The 17,856-nt window shown below is 51.9% G+C and overlaps 1 protein-coding gene across 3 annotated transcripts; it reads right to left on the bottom strand.

Annotated features, from left to right (window-relative positions):
• Positions 1-982: 982 nt before the first annotated feature.
• On the bottom strand, positions 983-15,473 carry LRRC15 (leucine rich repeat containing 15). 3 transcript variants are annotated; one of them, XM_084801310.1, is made up of 3 exons: positions 15,365-15,441; positions 11,159-11,241; positions 983-6,453 (listed from the first exon to the last, which is right to left on the bottom strand). In XM_084801310.1, exon 3 carries the CDS (start codon positions 6,448-6,450, stop codon positions 4,708-4,710), a length of 1,743 nt encoding a protein of 580 aa, XP_084657436.1. In that variant the 5' UTR covers positions 6,451-6,453; positions 11,159-11,241; positions 15,365-15,441; the 3' UTR covers positions 983-4,707. The 3 variants fall into 3 exon arrangements, with proteins under 3 accessions (XP_084657436.1, XP_084657437.1, XP_084657435.1); XM_084801311.1 differs by having other exon boundaries at positions 11,159-11,247; positions 15,365-15,390; XM_084801309.1 differs by lacking the exon at positions 11,159-11,241 and having other exon boundaries at positions 15,365-15,473.
• Positions 15,474-17,856: the final 2,383 nt, after the last annotated feature.

Here is a 17,856-nt window from a genome sequence, read left to right as displayed (position 1 = left end):
CTTTTTCCACTTGTCAACATGTCAGAGCAAACAAGAAGGATCTAGTGTCGGGGCAGAGTCTGAGTTCTGGCTTTTCCATTAATTATAAGACAAGGATTTGATCTCTACAAATCTCTGTGTTATCTCCCATAGGAAGAACCAGGGATGTGTGTGTGTGTGTGTGTGTGTGTGTGTGTGTGTGTGTGTGTGTGTGTGTGTGCGCGCGCGCGCGCGCGCGCCCCCGTCTGTCCATGTGTGTCCACATGCCCAGAGTGGAAATATGTGCACATATGTGTGCTCACGGTGGAGGGATATTTGCAGCTTCAAGGATCGCTGGGTAGTTGCAGCACATGCCTTTAATCCCAGTACTCAGGGAAGCAGAGGCAGGTGGATCTCTGTGAGTTCGAGGCCAGCCTGGTCTACAGAATGAGTCCAGGGCAGCCAAGCTACACAGAGAAGCCCTGTCTTGAAAAAAAGAGCTTCAAGGATGCTCCAGGAGATAAGCATGCAGCTTTGAATCCTCTCCCCATGATCTGGAATTCCAGAAGTGTGCCCCACTGCACTCTGGGTGACTAGCGGCAGACAGTCACCCCTAGTTTACAAGGTGACTCTAGAAAATTCATTTTCTGACTTGAGTTCACTTTTTTCATCTGTGAAATGGGCCAAACCTATTCTTTGTTTGTTTGTTTTTTGTTTTTTCGAGACAGGGTTTCTTGGCTGTCCTGGACTCGCTTTGTAGACCAGGCTGGCCTCAAACTCACAGCGATCAACCAGCTTCTGCCTCCCAAAACTTATTCTTAAAGTCCCTGATAGCCAGACAGGGCATTGCTTGTTGTTTGCTATTGAGTTTCCACCTTTTTTCCCCAAAGGCCTGTCCTCCACCCAGGATCAACTTTTTGGGAGGAGCCACTCACCCAGGTTACCTTAATACGGGAGGCAAGGACAACATGCATAGGTGTGAGACCCCTCCCCCCCCCCAAGATGCCCACAGAGAGTACACTCGCCCTGTGCATACCGTTTATTGTTGATTCTGTACACCAAATCTGTTACAAGCAGCATCTAGCAAAAGACAGATTCCCCCAACCCTGCCCACCAGGGCTCACATTCTATAAAACCCTGGGAGCCTAGAAAGCTCTAAATGCACTGCCAAGCAACTGGGAGACTATTTGCAAAGATTGTCTAGTAAGGCAAGAGTGATTGTTCTAGAAGGCAGAGAGAGAGAGAGAGAGAGAGAGAGAGAGAGAGAGAGAGAGAGAGCGCTAAGGCAACGGGAGGCAAGAACACTCTCTCCTTAGGAGACGGGCCCTGGGACTGGGTGGTGCTCCTCCTGGAAGCTACCTGCTGTCCACACCGTTTGAGCCACACTAGCGGCTTCTTCCCTCCTGAGATTGTCATCCTTCTTGTAAACAATCGGATCTGGTTCTGACTTGTGGGGTCTGGAGCTAAATCTAGGAGTAGCTTGTAGCTAAGCCTAGGACTGATATGCAAAGCCTGCTTCCTGACTCGGGTAACCAGCCTGCTATCTAGGATCTTTCCAAGGCCGGAAGTGGACTCCAGAGTTCCATCGGGACCCCTGTGGGAGCTGTGTCACTGCCTGTGAGAAGCTCCAAGAACCGGGCTGTAGCTGTACAGCCTGTTTCCTTTGGTCTCCCCATGAAAGCCCTGGAGAGCTCATGAAGCCTCGTACAGGGGTTGTCTGCCAGGCACTGTGCACAAAAGGCCCCAGCACAAAAGGATAATGGTGGGACTAATTTCACAAGGTGCAGAGAGGGTTAGAAGGAGGATGTACATAAAGATCTTTGAAGGGCATCCAGGCCCCCCACCATCACCACCAGCAGCAGCATCTATTAACATGCTGGCTCTGGTTGGCCTTCGTTAGCTTTCGTCCAGTGTAGACTCTCCTCCCCACCCCACATAAACGCTGGCAATCCAGAAACCAGAGAGCAGAGAGAACAAGTAAACTGAACTCTGCAGCCTATCACAGACTTCTAGGCACCACAGAGCTTATGCCAGTCCCAAGAACTGACCAAAACACATTACCCTGCTGCAAAGGACCCTCCACCCAGTGTTCCTGGCAACTCCTTCCCTGAATAGAAGACATAGTTTAGAGGAACTGAAAGGCCCACAAATAAAGGGGCAAGCCTGATGACTCCATCTGGACACTGTAGTTGGGAGAAAGGAAAAAAAAAAAGGTGGAATCAGAAGGTCCAGGGAAAGGCTCCAATGTTGCCAGCACCTGAGTACTTAGCTCACTACCTGTGAGCTCCTGGGCAGGTCAATAGAAGAACAGTTGCCCTTATGCCAGCCTTTGGGCCACCAAGGTACGCCTCTGTCATGGCCAATGTCAGAAGCAGCCAGTGGTTCCAGGTTACAATTGGCAGGGGATACTGGGTACCGTGGATGCCATTTCTCTTCATCTTTAGCCCACTGAGGCTGGACATAGCTCACAAGGAGCACCTGATGGTTCTGAGGAACACACCATTATGCCAAACCTCCATCTGCAGTAAAGTAGTCCAGCTCCTTCTCCTCATCCACAGGCCCACCAGCAGGCCCCAGTCAGCAGAATCATGCTCACACTCACTCTGGGGCTAGAGACAACTTTGGTTCATGGGTACCCATTGCTATAGATACGTTGCTAACACTTGGGAGATGCTTTGGAGAGATGATGTCTTTTGGCTGACATCAGCTTCCCTGGGCCAATAGGGTGTGCTGGTTCTCACAAGCATTCCTTATGAACTACTCTGTCAGGGAACTGGAGGGAAAGCCTGGACATTGGGTAAGCTCTGATTTGCCTTATAAGCATCCCCACAGGTTGGAGGTAGACGTCCAGATTCCCTGTGTTCAGTGAAGTCCTTCCCTCAGTGATAGAAAAACCTGAAACTCTGTTTCCCTGTTTTGTTTTTGCTCTGTAGATGAGGTTGGCCTCGAACTCACAGAGATCCGCCTGCCTCTGCCTCCCTAGTGCTGGGGGGATTACAGGCATGCGCCACCACGACCGGTTGTGTCACTGCTTTTGCTTCTGCATAGATGTATCAGTTGTCCTGAGAAAGTTGTGTTGCCCTGACCATAACTGTTTAATGTGTGGAAATAGATATGTGTATAGCAGGAACCACAGCTAAGGCAGATACATTATGACAGCTTTCAAAGAGAACACTCTAAGCCATTTGGTACATAACCAGACCTTAGGCAGTAGGCGCTACAGAGCCAGCTCATGCCCCTACTTGACCTTCCAGTGTGCCCTGAAGCCTGCTGTCTGTAAACACGCTGTAGTTTAGCTGCAACTGACTGACGTTGATGGAGAATTTGACCACAGGGTAGAAAGATTCCTGTTTTCCATTACAGTTGGTTGTTCAACTGGAAGACCTCATCTCTGAGCTATTTTGCTTCCTCCATGTGAAGAACAAAAATTAGAAACAGATATGGGCATATAATGCCCATAAAAGGATCATCAGAGGGGCTGCCAATGAGCAGTATGGGGCTTGTTAGCTGGGGAGAAGTGTGCTTGCACAGGCCACTGTAATTTGGATGCTTCTGGTCTGGCCAGCTTGGCTGCCTTTTGTCTTGACTGTACCTACCTCTTTTTTACTCCTAACAGCTGGGCTTGTGCAAAGGCTGCCCATGGAGTCGGAGGGTGAGAGGAGGTTATATGGAAAGCTATAAAGTCTACAGCATCCCCAGTGCCCCAGAACAAGCTTGGAGTGGGGACCCTGCGACATCATTTCTTGGTATCGTGCTGATCACACAGGTGTCTATTCGGAGGGTGAGAATTTGCCGGGCTGTACATCATCACAGAGGCAATTATGTTGGCATGTTTGTGATACTTCAATACAAAATCAGAGAGGGGAAAGTGTGGGAGTGCGTACAAAGACCCAGGCAGCGGGTTGCTTCCTCCAGCCAGTTTCAATGGACTGATTTTCATGTTGAGAGAACTTTAGCCGTTCCACGTGGTTTTAGACTGTAACGGGATAAGATCTTTGAAGGAAAGCCTGAGGCCCTAAAAGGCTGAACTTGTAGCAGTAGAAGCCGATGACAACCCTGCCCAGGATCAGATAGCATAGATGTCTTTCTATCTCACAGAGCCAGTGCCGTGAACTAAAGGAGCCAAACCTTCTCCTGACCTAAGAGAGAACTTAGTCTGCCTTCAGCAGCAGGAAAACAAAGGGACACCTCTCATTTGAGGGGACAGAGTCAAGACATGGTACAGAAAGAAAAGCTAGAAGAAGGAGGAGGAGGAGGAGGAGGAAGAAAGAAAGAAAGAAAGAAAGAAAGAAAGAAAGAAAGAAAGAAAGAAGCATATGTAATACTTTGAGGCATGGGGGTTGACCTGGCAGAGAACTATCTCACCATGTGAACAGGCCTTATCATCCTTAAGTCTACAGAGGCTAGAAGGGGCTGGGCACGGGGAAAGCTTGTTCTTGGAAGCAATGAGGATTTGGCAGAGGGCCCTCTGAAGGTTGTCTGGGTGGCAGTGCCTAGAATGCCCCTGGGCTTTTTTTTTTTTTCCTTTTCTTAATGACCAATTAGATTCCTGTAGGAGTACAAGGTTCTGAAATTCCTGCTTCTCTATAGAAGCCTGGGGGGGGGGGCTCTGGATAAGATGGGCACTCCCCCCCCCCCACCCCCGACCCGGGGCTATCAAAGCCTGGCTGCATGGACCCAGGTTTGGAATGATCACGTTCTCAGATCCTCTGGTTCCGTCCTTCCCCAGCCCTGCTTGAGCCTGCTTCCCTAGCACTCATTGGGAGCCTTCATCTGCATCAGGACTGCCTGGCTCCTCTTTTTGCAGCAGCAGCAGCAGATGCAGGCAGCCAAGGAACAGGCCAAAGCAATGATGCCGATCACAATGGCAGCGATGGCCAGCCCGCTCTGGGCGTCGGTCATGCCCCCTATATTGCGGCCCTCAGTGGCTTCGTTGGTGATCAGATCAGTGTAGTCTTCTGTGGCGCCGGCCATCTCTGTGGTAGTGGAAATGGATGTGGTGTCGGGGTAGCTGGGTGTATCAGAGTAGCCCGATGTGTCTGGGTAGCTAGATACCTCAGGGATTGCCTGGACACTGGGCACATTGATATTTATGATGACAATGGACTGTCCTCGGACGTTGGCGGGGCTGGAACACACTGGAAGGGTGTCTGTCCCCAACCTGGCTCTGTTGAGAAGGAGCCAGTTACGAAGTGGGAGGATATCTGAGTCGCACCTCCAGGGGTTGTCATAGAGACGAAGCTCACACAGGTTCACCAAGTGATCAAAGATACCCAAAGGCAAGTTCTGTAGATTGTTGTTCTGAAGCTGGATGGTCAGGAGGCCGTTGACATTGGCGAAGATGCTACCAGGGAGCTGTCGGAGGCGGTTATTCTGGAGGGAGATGTTCTGCAGGTTGGCCAGTGATCGGAAGACACTGCCATCCAGGTCCTGTAGAGCGTTGGTGTGGAGGGACAGCTCTCGGAGATTCGTCAGCCCGTTGAAGGCTCCCGGGGAGATGTTGCTGAGGCGGTTGTGACTAAGAATCAGAACCTGCAGCTGGTGCAGGTTGCTGAAGGTGTTGTCGGGGAGGTCGGTGATGTGGTTGTCATAGAGCCAAAGCTCCCGCAGGTTGGGCATTGGCCCGAAGACCCCGGAAGAGAGCTCCTTCAGGGAATTCCCAAAGAGTGTGAGCTTGTTAAGCTGGGGCAGCCTCATGAAGATGCCAGCCGGCAGCAACCCGATGTGGTTGTTGGACAGGTACAGTCTCTGCAGGTTGTGGTTATTATGGAACAGGCCGGGGGTGAGTGTGGCGATCTGGTTATGCTGCAGGGCCAGCTCCTGGAGGTTGACAAGCGCATCAAACATGCCCATGGGGATGTCTGAAAGCTTGTTCTCATACAGCCGGAGTACCTGGAGGTTTCGCAGGTGCTGGAAGACCTTAGGCGACAGGCGGGCAAAGCTGTTCCTGCCCAGGTCCAGCTTAGTGAGTCCCACCAGGTGGTCAAAGGCCTCTTCAGGGATGTATTCCAGCTTGTTGCCATGCAACAGGAGTTCCTTAAGATTACTGAAGTGGGAGAACTGGCCTGGCTGGATGTGCACCAGCTGGTTATTGCACAGGAGGAGCGATTCCAGATTGGGTAGGTTCTGGAAGACCTCAAGAGGCAAATCGTATATTTTGTTGTTGGCAAGGCTGAGGTAGCGCAGCGAGCCCAAGTTGCGGAAGGCACCTGGCATGATGTTTGACAGTTCGTTCTTCTCCATCCTCAGGGCGATGAGGGCTGAGACGTTGAGGAAAGGGCCCTCAGGGAGTTCCATGATATGCGTGTTAAGAATCTGCAGGCTCATAGCGTTCCAGGGCAGAGGGGTCGGCACTGCCACGATCTGTGCCCCTGTGCACTCTACCTGGGAGGCCCGGGAACAGGTACACTCACTAGGGCAGCCATAGTAGGCCAAGCCTGCAGCCCAGACCTGGCAGCCCACCAGCAAAAGGAGATAATGTTTCAGTGGCATGGCCTGTGTGGGGAGAGAGAGATGCGTGAGTCCTGGTTGCCTCATCCACCACCAACTTTCAGTTTCAACAGTGGCTTCAAGCCCTACCCTCATGCACGGAACTCCACGCTCTCTGCTTTGGTCGGAGAGCCCTTGGCCTTCCTACCTATGCCCAAGCAATCACCTCACCTGGAAGGCTTCTCGTGCTTATTCAAGTCTTCCCCACTCTTCTATGCCAAGTTCAAGCCCGGCCATGATTTCATCAGTGGGTACCAGCCACGCCCTTGTGCAAATGATAACCCCAACTTCTTGTATTGCCAGCCTTAAGTGGCATTTATCTGTCTCCTTCCCTAATTAGCAAGCTATTTAATGGTGTTATCTTACAATCCTATAGTTTGCTAAGATTAAAAAAAAAAAACCTGTATCTTTAAATATGAAATATTTAAGCATAAAAAAATATTATATTTTTAACTAAGTCATTGAGAACTTGATACACGCATAACTGTATTTCAATCATATTCACTTCCCCCTCTACTCCTCTTCCAAATCCCTCCCCAACCAACCCCCACCTCTCCACTCACCCCATACCAATTCATGTCTTTTTTTTTTCTTAATAACCCACTGAGTCCAGTTTGTGCTGCCCATATACACGTAGGTGTGGGGCCATCCGCTGAAGCATAGTATACCTACCAGGGGCCACACCCTGAAATAAAATTCACTGTCTCTCCCTTAGCAGCCGTCAACTTTCAGGAGCTCCTTAGCTAGGGGTGGGAGCTCGCTCCACGCGCGCGCCCCTCCCCCACCCGTGCTGGGATGCGGACGGGCTTCGCTTTGTGCACGTCTTCTGCGGACAGTCACCGCTGTAGTGAGTTCACGTCCAGTCCTCCCCTACCTACGGCTCTTACCATCTTTCTGCACCCCTCCCCCCCCCACGCCCCACTTCAACAGCATCCCCTGAAGACCTCTGTCGTATAACCTCTTTATCTCTCAGCACAGGAGGAGGCTGGCAAACAGAGATGGCCCTGTCCAAAGGACCCGGAAGAGAAATGAGAATAAGTCAGTACATCCGCAGGGCCTGAGCCTGGGAAAGCTGTTCAGGCTACAGGGAGGGACAGAGAAGGCCAGCAAGGGGGGCGGGGAGGGGGGGCAGTGAGGGCAAGCAGCTCTTTCTACCCTCTCTCCTGCCCTCCCCACCAGCCCATAGCCACCAGCACCACCCTTGGCCCTTTGTCTGCCTCAGCCTGTCCATATGTGCTCCATCTGGCTTTAATCCAAGACATCCTATGATAAGAAGCAACTGTCTGCGCCACATGCTGTCTGTCTGGAAGAGGTGGCTGGGCCTCCGGCTGATGCCTAGGGCGTGGCTTCTGGTGTGAGTCCTGGTTCCCACAGAGAGACACTGGGTGGCCTGCAGTAAGTCCCTGAGAACAAGACACACTTTAAGCTCAAGGGTGTAAATGGGTCCAGATGTCTCCTTGACACAGGAGCCAAATACATGGAGGTCTATGGCAATGATAAATGCAGAGCCACGGGCATTTGTTTCCGTGAAGATATGTAAGATACTGCTTTGCCTTGAATGAGAGTTTTCAGGCCTCCGACTTCACCTTCTTCATCTGATAAGTGATGGTGGCGGGTGACCTCTGTTTTTGTTTTGTTTTTTTCTTGAGGCTGTCGTGCAGGGTAGACAGGAGAGAGTACACTCAAGGGTATCCTATGCATGGCTATACTAATGCCCGTCCTTCCTTGTTCCTGGCTTACCCATAGCATACACTCACGGGGTCCCCCGAAGGCAGGAAGTCCTCAAAGTGTCTCTAGTCTGGTGTTCCTAGTTCGGGGTGCTAAGGATTTCTGTGCGTAGGCATGAGTGGCCATGACCCTTGACCCCAGGTCAAAGAAGCCTGTATCCCTCCTGAGGCCCAAGCGGTTGCCACTTCTCGCGATGTTAAAGGGAGGCAGGAAGCAGGGAAGCCGAGGCCTCAGTCTTTAAGGTTCCAGCCTCCAAGCTGTTAAGTGGGGACTTTAGTGGGGTGCAATGCCTCTCCTAAGGGGTGAAGCCGTTGAGTAAAGGCAGGGGTGTCAGCAGGCAGTCAAGGCACACACTGGGGGATGAGTGTTCTGCAGCATCTCTTGATGCCCTGAGATCATGGGGGTCCTGAGCCTGGATCCCTAGTCTGACCTGGACTTCTTATGCCCCTCCATCCCCCCAACAAGCAAGCAACTCAGAAAGACCCCAGTTGCCTCTCACCCACACAGACCTCAACTTTTCATGTATTCACAGCCCCTCTCTAGGCCTGGCCTGTGGAACTTTCCTGAAGGACTTGCCTAAGTGTACCTCCCTGTGGAGGAAGAGAGAAGAACACCGTGGGCATTCAAGTCGGGTGGCGAAAGAATAGGAGGCAAGCCAAGCCGTTGATCACATTTAAGCAGTAAGGCAGGTCCAGAGAGAGAGAGAGAGAGAGAGAGAGAGAGAGAGAGAGAGAGAGAGAGAGAGAGAACTGCTTAAACAGAGGGCATGCAGGGCCAAGCGTAGAGGCTCGTGCCAATAATGCTAGCACTTAAGTGGCTGAAGCCCTGCAAGACTGAGGCTAGCCTGAGCTACAGAGTGAGACCTTGTCCAAAAAAAAAAAAAAAGAGTCTGGGCACAGAGAGTTCTGTTACCTCAGTCACCGTAGTGTTGAAAGAGTGGAAACAGGTGGATCCTGGGAGCTCGCTAGCTGGCCAGCCAACCTTGCTGAATGAGGGAGCTCCAGGCTCAGTGAGGGCATTTATCTCAAAAGGCAAGGTGGCATGCTAGGAGGAAGACACCTGAAGTTGACCTCTGACCTCCGGGTGTGCACCTCCCCCAACAAACACATACACACCAAGGGAACACAGGAAAAAAAAAATGGCTCAGTGTCCAAAACTCAAGGTTTCTCATTGGTGATAATGAAGAAACAACGCTGCTACAAAAGGTAACGTGATCTTAGACTGCCTCAACAGAAGGATCTGGAAGGGAGGAGGTGGTGGCCTTACTCTACACTCCACTGATCAGGCCATATCTTTCTGTGCCCCACTCAGCTCCTCTGAACTTCAAGGCCATTGATGAACTGGTTTCTTTTTTCTTTTCTTTTCTTTTTTTTTTTTTTTTTTTTTTGTTTTGTTTTGGTTTGGTTTGGTTTTGGTTTTGGTTTTCTTTGGTTTTTCAAGATAAGGTCTCTCTGTGTTAACCTTGGCTGTCCTGGACTCACTTTGTAGACCAGGCTGGCCTCGAACTCACAGCAATCAGTCTGCCTCTGCCTCCCGAGTAGTGGGATTAAAGGCATATGCCACCACGCCCAATAATGAACCGGTTTCTTAAAGAACTCCTAGAAGATGCTGAGAGGACAGAGAAACTAAAGCGTCCATTGAAAGACCTGCAGATGAATACCAAGAGAGCAGCCGGAGAATCCATAAGCCTGTCCAAAGTGTGAAAAACTGCCATGGGATAAAGGATGCAATACAGTCCCAGCAGCCATCACTAGTGTGCTTGGGACATGGCACAGCAAGGTGCAGTTCCCACTTGGCCTGCACAGTCTCACAGAGGCAGCAAGCTCCGTGCTCAAGCATAGATGAGCACTTGTAGATCAATGAGATGCAGAGACAGCTCCTACCCAGAGCAAGGGGTCAGTGGAGAAGACCGAGGAGGTCCAGCCCACGGCTGAGAGTTCAGGTTCTGTGGTTGCATCCCAGAGAGTGAAAGTAGAGGACCATCCATCTCCCAGGAGGCTGGGCAGGCAGGGCTTGTGTCCACCCCCCTGGTAGATGTGTAGGAGATGCACCACTGGCTCAACTGCTCCCGGTGCTGTCTGAACTACTTATTTTTCATAAATTTTTTTTTCTTTTGGTTTTTCGAAACAGGGGTTCTCTGTGTAGCCTTGGCTGTCCTGGGCTCACTCTGTAGACCAGGCTGGCCCCAAACTCACAGTGACCCGCCTGCCTCTGCCTCCCAAGTGCTGGGATTAAAGGCCTGCGCCACCATGCCCAGCTTATAAATCTTAATTTGCCCAGCTCCAAGGATGATGTCATAGCACAAGCAATGGAGAGCGATTATGTGCGCATCATCTGGAAGGTCTACCTGCTGTCTCTTCCTGTAGGAAGGAGATCCTGGGAGCACTATCTCCCCAGCTAGGCAGGGGTATCAGGGAAGTCCTGTGAAGCCTCCGAGCTCTGGCACTTTGTAGCCTGAAGAAGACCTGGGAGGAGATGATTCCCTGAGGACCACACTCAGCACCACAAATATTACAAGAATCTCTAATGTCTTTTTGTCTACTGAGCCCACCCAGTGCTGCCTGCAGCTGTTTCCTGTTTTCCAGTGGTTCTTACAGCTGGTGCCTCAGCCGCACTCCCAACCCCTTACTCCACCCCAACTCTGCCACCTCTAGCCTGCTCCCAACAACCGGATGGAGCACCCAAAGCAGGCCTGGGGCTAGGCCTTGAACTCTTGGCAGTGCTGCAGGCCACGGCCCTTGGCCTCAAGGAACCAACGTAAGGTGACCTAATAGCCCACGCTGCCCAGTGCCGCTTGGCAGCCGTGACAATGGCAGTTAAAGGCCCTCAAAGCTGCCCTAATTATAGCTTCTTCACCCAGGCATCCAGCGCGTCCTCATTCATTTCGGCCAACCCCTGGGGAGGGGGGTGGTGGTACACCTGGCGTCCGTCACATCCACGTAATCAGAGAACTGGCAGACAGACAGAAGGACAGACAGCTCACCTGGACATGGACGCGGTCCCTCCCCAGCAGTGGAAACGACTGAATAAGGGCCCTCGCTGGCTGTGGGTCTCTGCAGAAACACCCTGTGACTCACAAGTGAACGCATAATTAGCCTTGAAGCCCTAGGCCTTGCTGGTTGGGAGCCGGGGCCTTCTTGGATTTGTACCATTGTTCATGTGCGCTAAACACAGTGATCCTTGGAAAGAGACTCCTTATTTAAATACCACAGACTGAGACTCTGAGAGGGCCATGGAGCTCCCTTATTTGATTCTGGTCTTGACATTAGCAACCTGAGTTTAGGTAACTATTGCCGGCCTCAGTTTCCCCTTCTGTAAAAGCTTCTGGCTCCCTTATAGCTCTAGTGTGTTTTAAATGGAGGCAAAAAGGAACCGGGAACGAAGACCTAACCTTTCTCCCATCTTCTCGTCCCCATGAAGAACCACCTGGCTAGGCCCCACTTGCATGCCAAGGCTTGAAAACCCTCACTTCCTCAAGCCTGCTTGTTTCAAAAGTTTCCTCTTGAGTTAATCACTCTATCTTCACACAGACCCAGACAGGAGAGGAGCTCCTGCCCTTCACAGTGCACTCGGGGGTTAGGGTGGGGAGCAGGGGGTCGGAGGGGCAGAATGAGGTTCTCAAAAAATCTCCTGCCATACCTGTGACACTCTCTGAGGACGGCTTCGTAATCATAGCCTCCTCTGGGGTGAGATGGACTCTAGGCCACCCAAGAGAGAGGCCAGGCTTGGGCCTGCCCTCCCCATTCCCACCCAGTGCTGGCCTCAGCTGCTCTTTGGTGCATATTCTGAGAAGTGTGAAGTCAGAGAGGCTTAAAAAATGGGTGGAATTCAGACATCGGGCTCCCTCCCTCCCTCTCTCTCTCCCTCCCTCCCCCCCTTCTCTCTCTCACATACACACACATACACACACACACTCAGACACACACTCACACAGTGTCTCTCTCTCTCTGTCTCTCCCTCTGTCTGTCTCTATCTGTATCTCTCTCTCTCTCTCTCTCTCTCTCTCTCTCTCTCTCTCTCTCTCTCACACACACACACACACACACACACACACACACACACACAATGGCCTAAGGGTCTTGTTAAGTAGCTCTAACCTCCCAGCACCTCTGCTAGGACTGTGCAGTAACTTAATCATGCAAGACACTAAAACTGGCTCTAGGAACAAAGCGACTTCTCAATAAAAGTCAGGGGTGATTACTGCTATCATTGGATATCCGGAAGCTCCACCCACCAAGCTCCTAGCCTCTAGGTTGGGCTGAGGCCTAGACTCACATGCTAGGGACTCCCTTCAAGTGTCCACATACCATGCTCAGAAAGTACCTCAGATGTAGTTTAGAATACCTGGCAACCCGTGCTAATAGCCTCCCCAGCCTAGAACCTGCAGCTTGCTCCAGGGGAGCCTAGAAGCTGCTCCCAGATATAGTTCACGGAATCCAGGCCACCATGGGTACAAGAGACTCTGAAGTCATCTTCCTAGACCATTTGGCTGTTTTGTAGATGAGAAATTGACTGATCCGTATCAGGGAGAGGACTTGTCCAAGGTCATACAGGCAAGTGAAGCCTCTTCACAGAGCCTGGCGAACCTCTGGACCTCATCACAAGGCTACTACTGGGCTTTATAAATGTCTGGGCTACCTCCTCCAGCAGTGTTTGGGGGGGGGTTGACGAGGGAGGAGTCGGCCTTGCCCCTCCCCCAATCTGATTGGTTCATATTCAATCTGCCTCCACCTACCCAGCATTATTTAGCCAAGCCCAAATCCTCCCCAAACTCATTCTGCAAGTGGCTTTAGCCTCTGAGGCTACACAGATGGTGTGTTGTTTAGAGTCGCCGAAGTAACCTGGAGGAGGGGAGAGGAGGTTCAGAGAGGCACCAGGAGGCTTGAGTCTGGTAACCTCAGCACACACAGCCTTAGAAACACTCTACCCCAGGCACAAAGCACCCTTGAATCCCAGGGCAAGACTTTTACAACTTCATCCTCCAGGTCCTTCAAAGCCAAAATGTCGCCAGGTGGTGGCGGTGGTGGTGGTGGCGGTGGCGGTGGCGGTGGCAGCGGCAGCAGCGGTGGCAGCGGTGGTAGTGACAGTGGTGGCGGCGTCAGCAGCAACAACGCTGGCGGCGCACACCTTTAATCCTAGCACTCAGGAGGCAGAGGCAGGCAGGTCTCTGAGTTCGAGGCCAGCCTAGTCTACAGAGTGAGTTCCAGGACAGTCAGGGCTACCCAGAGAAACCCTGTCTTGAAAAAAAGAAATCAAACAAATAAAAGAAAACAAACAAAAAAACCCTCAAAAATATTGGTGATTGTTTTGTTTTGTTTTTAAAAAAGAGAATGACAGGCCTAGCCTGACTTCCTGCAGAGGCCGGAGCAGGGCTATAATTTGCTATAAGAGCAATAACTGCCCAGCACAACAGCAGGAGTTGGAAAGTGGGGATTTTTCATAAGAAGCCATAGTCTACAAAGGCTCTCCTTTGTAGCAACTTAGGTCTGGCAGAGGGAGATGCTGTGCTCTCTGCTCAGTCCTGTGTCCCACAAGGCAGGCACTAGAACCCTCAGCTTCAGTAGTTCCTCAGTGGCTGGGAGATAGGAAGCAAATTGTCATCTGTAATCACAGCCTTCAAGTGTTTGCTGGCAGGACAAAGTCTGGGCAGCATGTCTCCCGCCTCCTATTCCTGCACATCTGGATCTACTTCCACTCAGGCCTCCCAGCCCTCTGCTTACAGTGCTGGTTTGGAGAGTGTGTCCCCCTCCCCCCCCCCAGACCTGGGAAGAACCTTCCTACACTTGCTGTGGGGTCTCCTCAGTGCTCTTCCCCGCCACGACACTCTCGCGTGCCTCCCCTGTCACTGTCAATGCCGAGACCAACAGCTGACTCATAACCGCAGGCAAATTGGACTGTCTGGTCCTGAATTTATCCCAGATGTTCAGGCGATGCAGAAAGAAAGAAGATCCAGTTAGGGGGCTTTCCAAGTTGTAGACCAGGGCCAGTAGGTAACACCAGCTAGATATCCTGGAATAGATGCCAGTGTGTGGCAGGTGGCACACAGCACCTTGAGTGTACGTGTCATGACAAGAGTCACAGTCTGCCCCTAAAGGTAGAATGGCTCAGTTGGAAGGTCCAGAAGGATCTGCTTTTCCTCTGCATATGGGCAGAGACACAGGTAAGGGGTAGGGTTAAAACCCACCCAGGTTGGGCACAGCGGCACGCCTTTAATCCCAGCACTCAGGAGGCAGAGGCAGGAGGAACTCTGTGAGTCCGAGACCAGCCTGGTCTACAGAGTGAGTTCTAGGACAGCCAGGGCTACATAGTGGAACCCTGTCTCAAAACAAACAACCAAACAAAAAAATTCATCCAGTCAGCTGTGACTGTAGCTAAGTAACAGAGTTCTCCCGTAGCAAACTTGAGGTCCTGAATTTGCATACATATACACGCATACATGCATCCATCCGTACACACACTCATACGTACATATCGACACCTGATTCTCATCACAAACCTACTCCCAGCCTCTACCTCCCAAAGTCATCAGCTTCCCTGACCTAGACCCTGTGACACATTAAATGACCAGAATGGGATCCTCTAAGCCACACACACAGAGTGCCTGGACATCTAAGCTGGCAGCTGAGGTCCAAATCGGTTCTCCTCACTAGGAGCTGCATGTCTGCTGGAGCCCATCAGGTAACAACACTGTAAACTGATGAGAGTCCCAGGGCTGATTTCTGCCAGGCAGAAACCCTGTGAATCTAAGCTCACCCTCTGGGACAGAACCGTGTGCACGCCCCTCCCAAAGCGGCCACCTCTGTAGGTGCGAAGGAAATGATACGGTTCCAAGAGCAAGAACCTTAGAGAAAACTCCTGTCCTTATGGATCTGGTTTCCTGGCAGAGGTAAAACCCGGTGCTTCAATCAACTTTCAACTAACTCCCTGCAGGTCGAAAGCTCTCCCCACGGCACGCCAAGCTGACTTCACAGTCCATAAAGACAAAGAAAGCAAACGGGGTTGCCAAGATTCACAGCTGGACCCTGGCATCCGCGCAGTGAGGGCAGGCTCGCCCAGCTCCTGCACGGGCTGTACCTCAGCGCATCCCAGGCACGCGCCAGCCCTGCCCCTTCTGGAGTCTCTCCAGGGATCCTATGGTCAGCCAGGAGGTGGGGAGCGGCAGGGAGGGGGAGGGCGGACACCCACTTACCAACAGCTCCACGCGGCTGCCTGCCGGGTCAACAGGAGGGAGAGGAGGAGGAGGACCAGTCGGGCTCAAGGCTGCAGCATGAGTGAGGACCTTCTGGGTCCTCCCTGTCATTTAAACATCCCCTTGTGAGTCACCGCAGGGGGCAGTGTCGGCCTGGGGGGGGCGGGGCAGCCCGACTCTGGGCGCATCACCAGAGCATTTTTCAAACTCAAAAGTTCGGTCTTCGACTGCAGTTGAAAATAAATGTCTTCTTTACCTCTCCTTCCCCATCTCCTTTGGATTCACTGTGGCACTGGAAAGGGGTTTTCTGCAACCTCAGTGGGTCTCTGAGGGACTGGGAACCTGCAAGTGCCTTAGGCACCAGCCCAGGGATGGTCAACATCCTGCTTTCTGGGGCCTTGGAGCCCACACTCCTCCTCCTCCTCCCCTCCCCCTCCCCCTTCTTCCCCCCTATTCTAAACTCTGAATATAGAAATATATCCAACTTTACAGAAACTATGCAAGAACAAAGTGATTCCCACCCAATTCCCACCCATTGCTAACATTTTGGAAAAAGGCGTTTAAGTTCCAAAGAAGAACATTAAGTTCCTGTGCCATATCTCTTCTGAAGAAGCATTTCATGTCCCTCCGAAACCATCTTCTGCTCCTAGGCTGCTACTTCAGAGAGGCTTGTGAGAGCCATGGAGGTGGTGACTGAGACTGAGGGCTGATCTCCACCTTTCACCTCTGCATCACAGCCTGAGCATGCCCTGGTGCCCCTACCTGCCCGCCAGTTCCCTACCCAAGTAGGGAGGCAGGATACTATCTCTATTCAAGGAGTCCCAGAAAGAGTCGGGGACGGGGGAAGAGAGTGGAGGAGTCACAGTTGGGGAGGGGGTAGTCAGACCTCAGCTTCGTTTCCCAAGCCTGACCCTCAAACAAGGCACTTTAAAAGTTGAAGCTGCCTTGGCTCAGTTTACCTTCTCCACCAAGCGGCGAGAGTGATGTTTGCACCCAGCACCTGGTGGAACGCCAAGAGCCTTAATTAATGTTTGCAGGGTGCTTTAAGATCTGCGATGAAAGGAAGACATAAAAGTGCAGTGTTATTACTGAGACAGTCATTTGGGTGGCTTACCGTGGTCAAGCCGACAGCCTGAATCACGCCTCACCATGGCCCCATGAATCACAGCCAGCAACAAAAGTGCCCTGGCCATTAAACAAGGAGAGCATGGCCACCACACCTCCCGGCCCCAGCTCCCCAACCTTAGCCTCCCTTCCACTACCTTTCCACAAGACAGTGCCTTCCTTGTCACCCCAACCTTGGAGCCTCCACATCGTCCATGAACCCAGGGCTATCAACTTCTGACCCATGGACCTTCAAAAATAAGAATAATTTCCTAGTCCTGTTTTCTTCCTTCAGTTTCTACACACAGTTACCGTGCTAGCCCCTGTGCTGAGAGCTGTTGTCAACACACTGGGTCCATGTAAGTATGGCCATTACGTAGCACATAAGACGGGTATCATCCTGAAGGATCTGTATTTCATTTCTATATTGCTTCCTCTACACCTTGCTTTTCAACCATATATCACAGTGACACTCAGGGCTGGGTGACGGTTCCTGTGGAACTTCCCAGGGCTTTGCAGGGTAAGATGACAAAGGGCATCTCTGGCCTCTACCCTCCAAATGCCAGTAGCATCAGAGACTCAAATGGCGACAGCCAAAAAACCGCCCCTCGTCATTGCCAAATGTCCCCTTCCATGGGGGAGGGGTGAGAGAGAACTACTGGCCTCTCAGCAGTTCTCCATGCTGCAAATGAAGTCATTATCTCTAACACGAGGCCCAGGCCAGGCCGGTGCTGACTCTCTCCAGAGGTCACACAAGCAGGAGCAGAGCCAGGATGCAAACCTGTGGGGTTCAGTGCTGATTGGATCGCCGCGGGACGAAGTGCTCAGACAGGCCTGACTACAAGAGGTAAAAATGCCGCACTGCTTAGATAGATAGGCTGCGTGGAGGGGTGAACAGACAGGGGAGATGATGCAAGGGACGGACCAGTCCTTGAGGGCAGCGAGAGAAGCATCGGCAGGCATGGTGCAGTGGAGTGGATGAGGAAAAGCATCAAGGCAGGCAAAGAAGGGCACTTGGCCAAATGTCAAGTGTGCCTGAAGCTCAGGTTTGTGATGGAGCTGCGGAAGCCTGGGATGCCTCCCTGGGGAGTGCGATGACCTTGCTGGCAGCGGGGAGCCACCAGACGCATTGGAAGGGGCTAGAAGCATGATTGGAGCTATCACTAGGATGCTGGGATGGGGAGAGGGTATCAGGGTAACTGTGGCTGACATACGGTAGCCAGGACCATGCAGGAGGACCACCCTGGGGTGCCCCATAGATCCTCTTATACCTGTGCTTCCCTCAAGGAGGAGAAAGCAACGTGGAGCCCAGTCAGCCCCCACAGTGAGACCTATTACTGCTAAAAGGAAAAGGCTGAGTCACCACCCTAAGGCCCCGTGGCCTCAGG

The sequence above is a fragment of the Acomys minous genome, assembly GCF_964271855.1.
Source record: "Acomys minous genome assembly, chromosome: 11".
Lineage (NCBI taxonomy): Eukaryota > Metazoa > Chordata > Mammalia > Rodentia > Muridae > Acomys > Acomys minous.
This window is presented reverse-complemented; position numbering and strand designations above follow the sequence as displayed.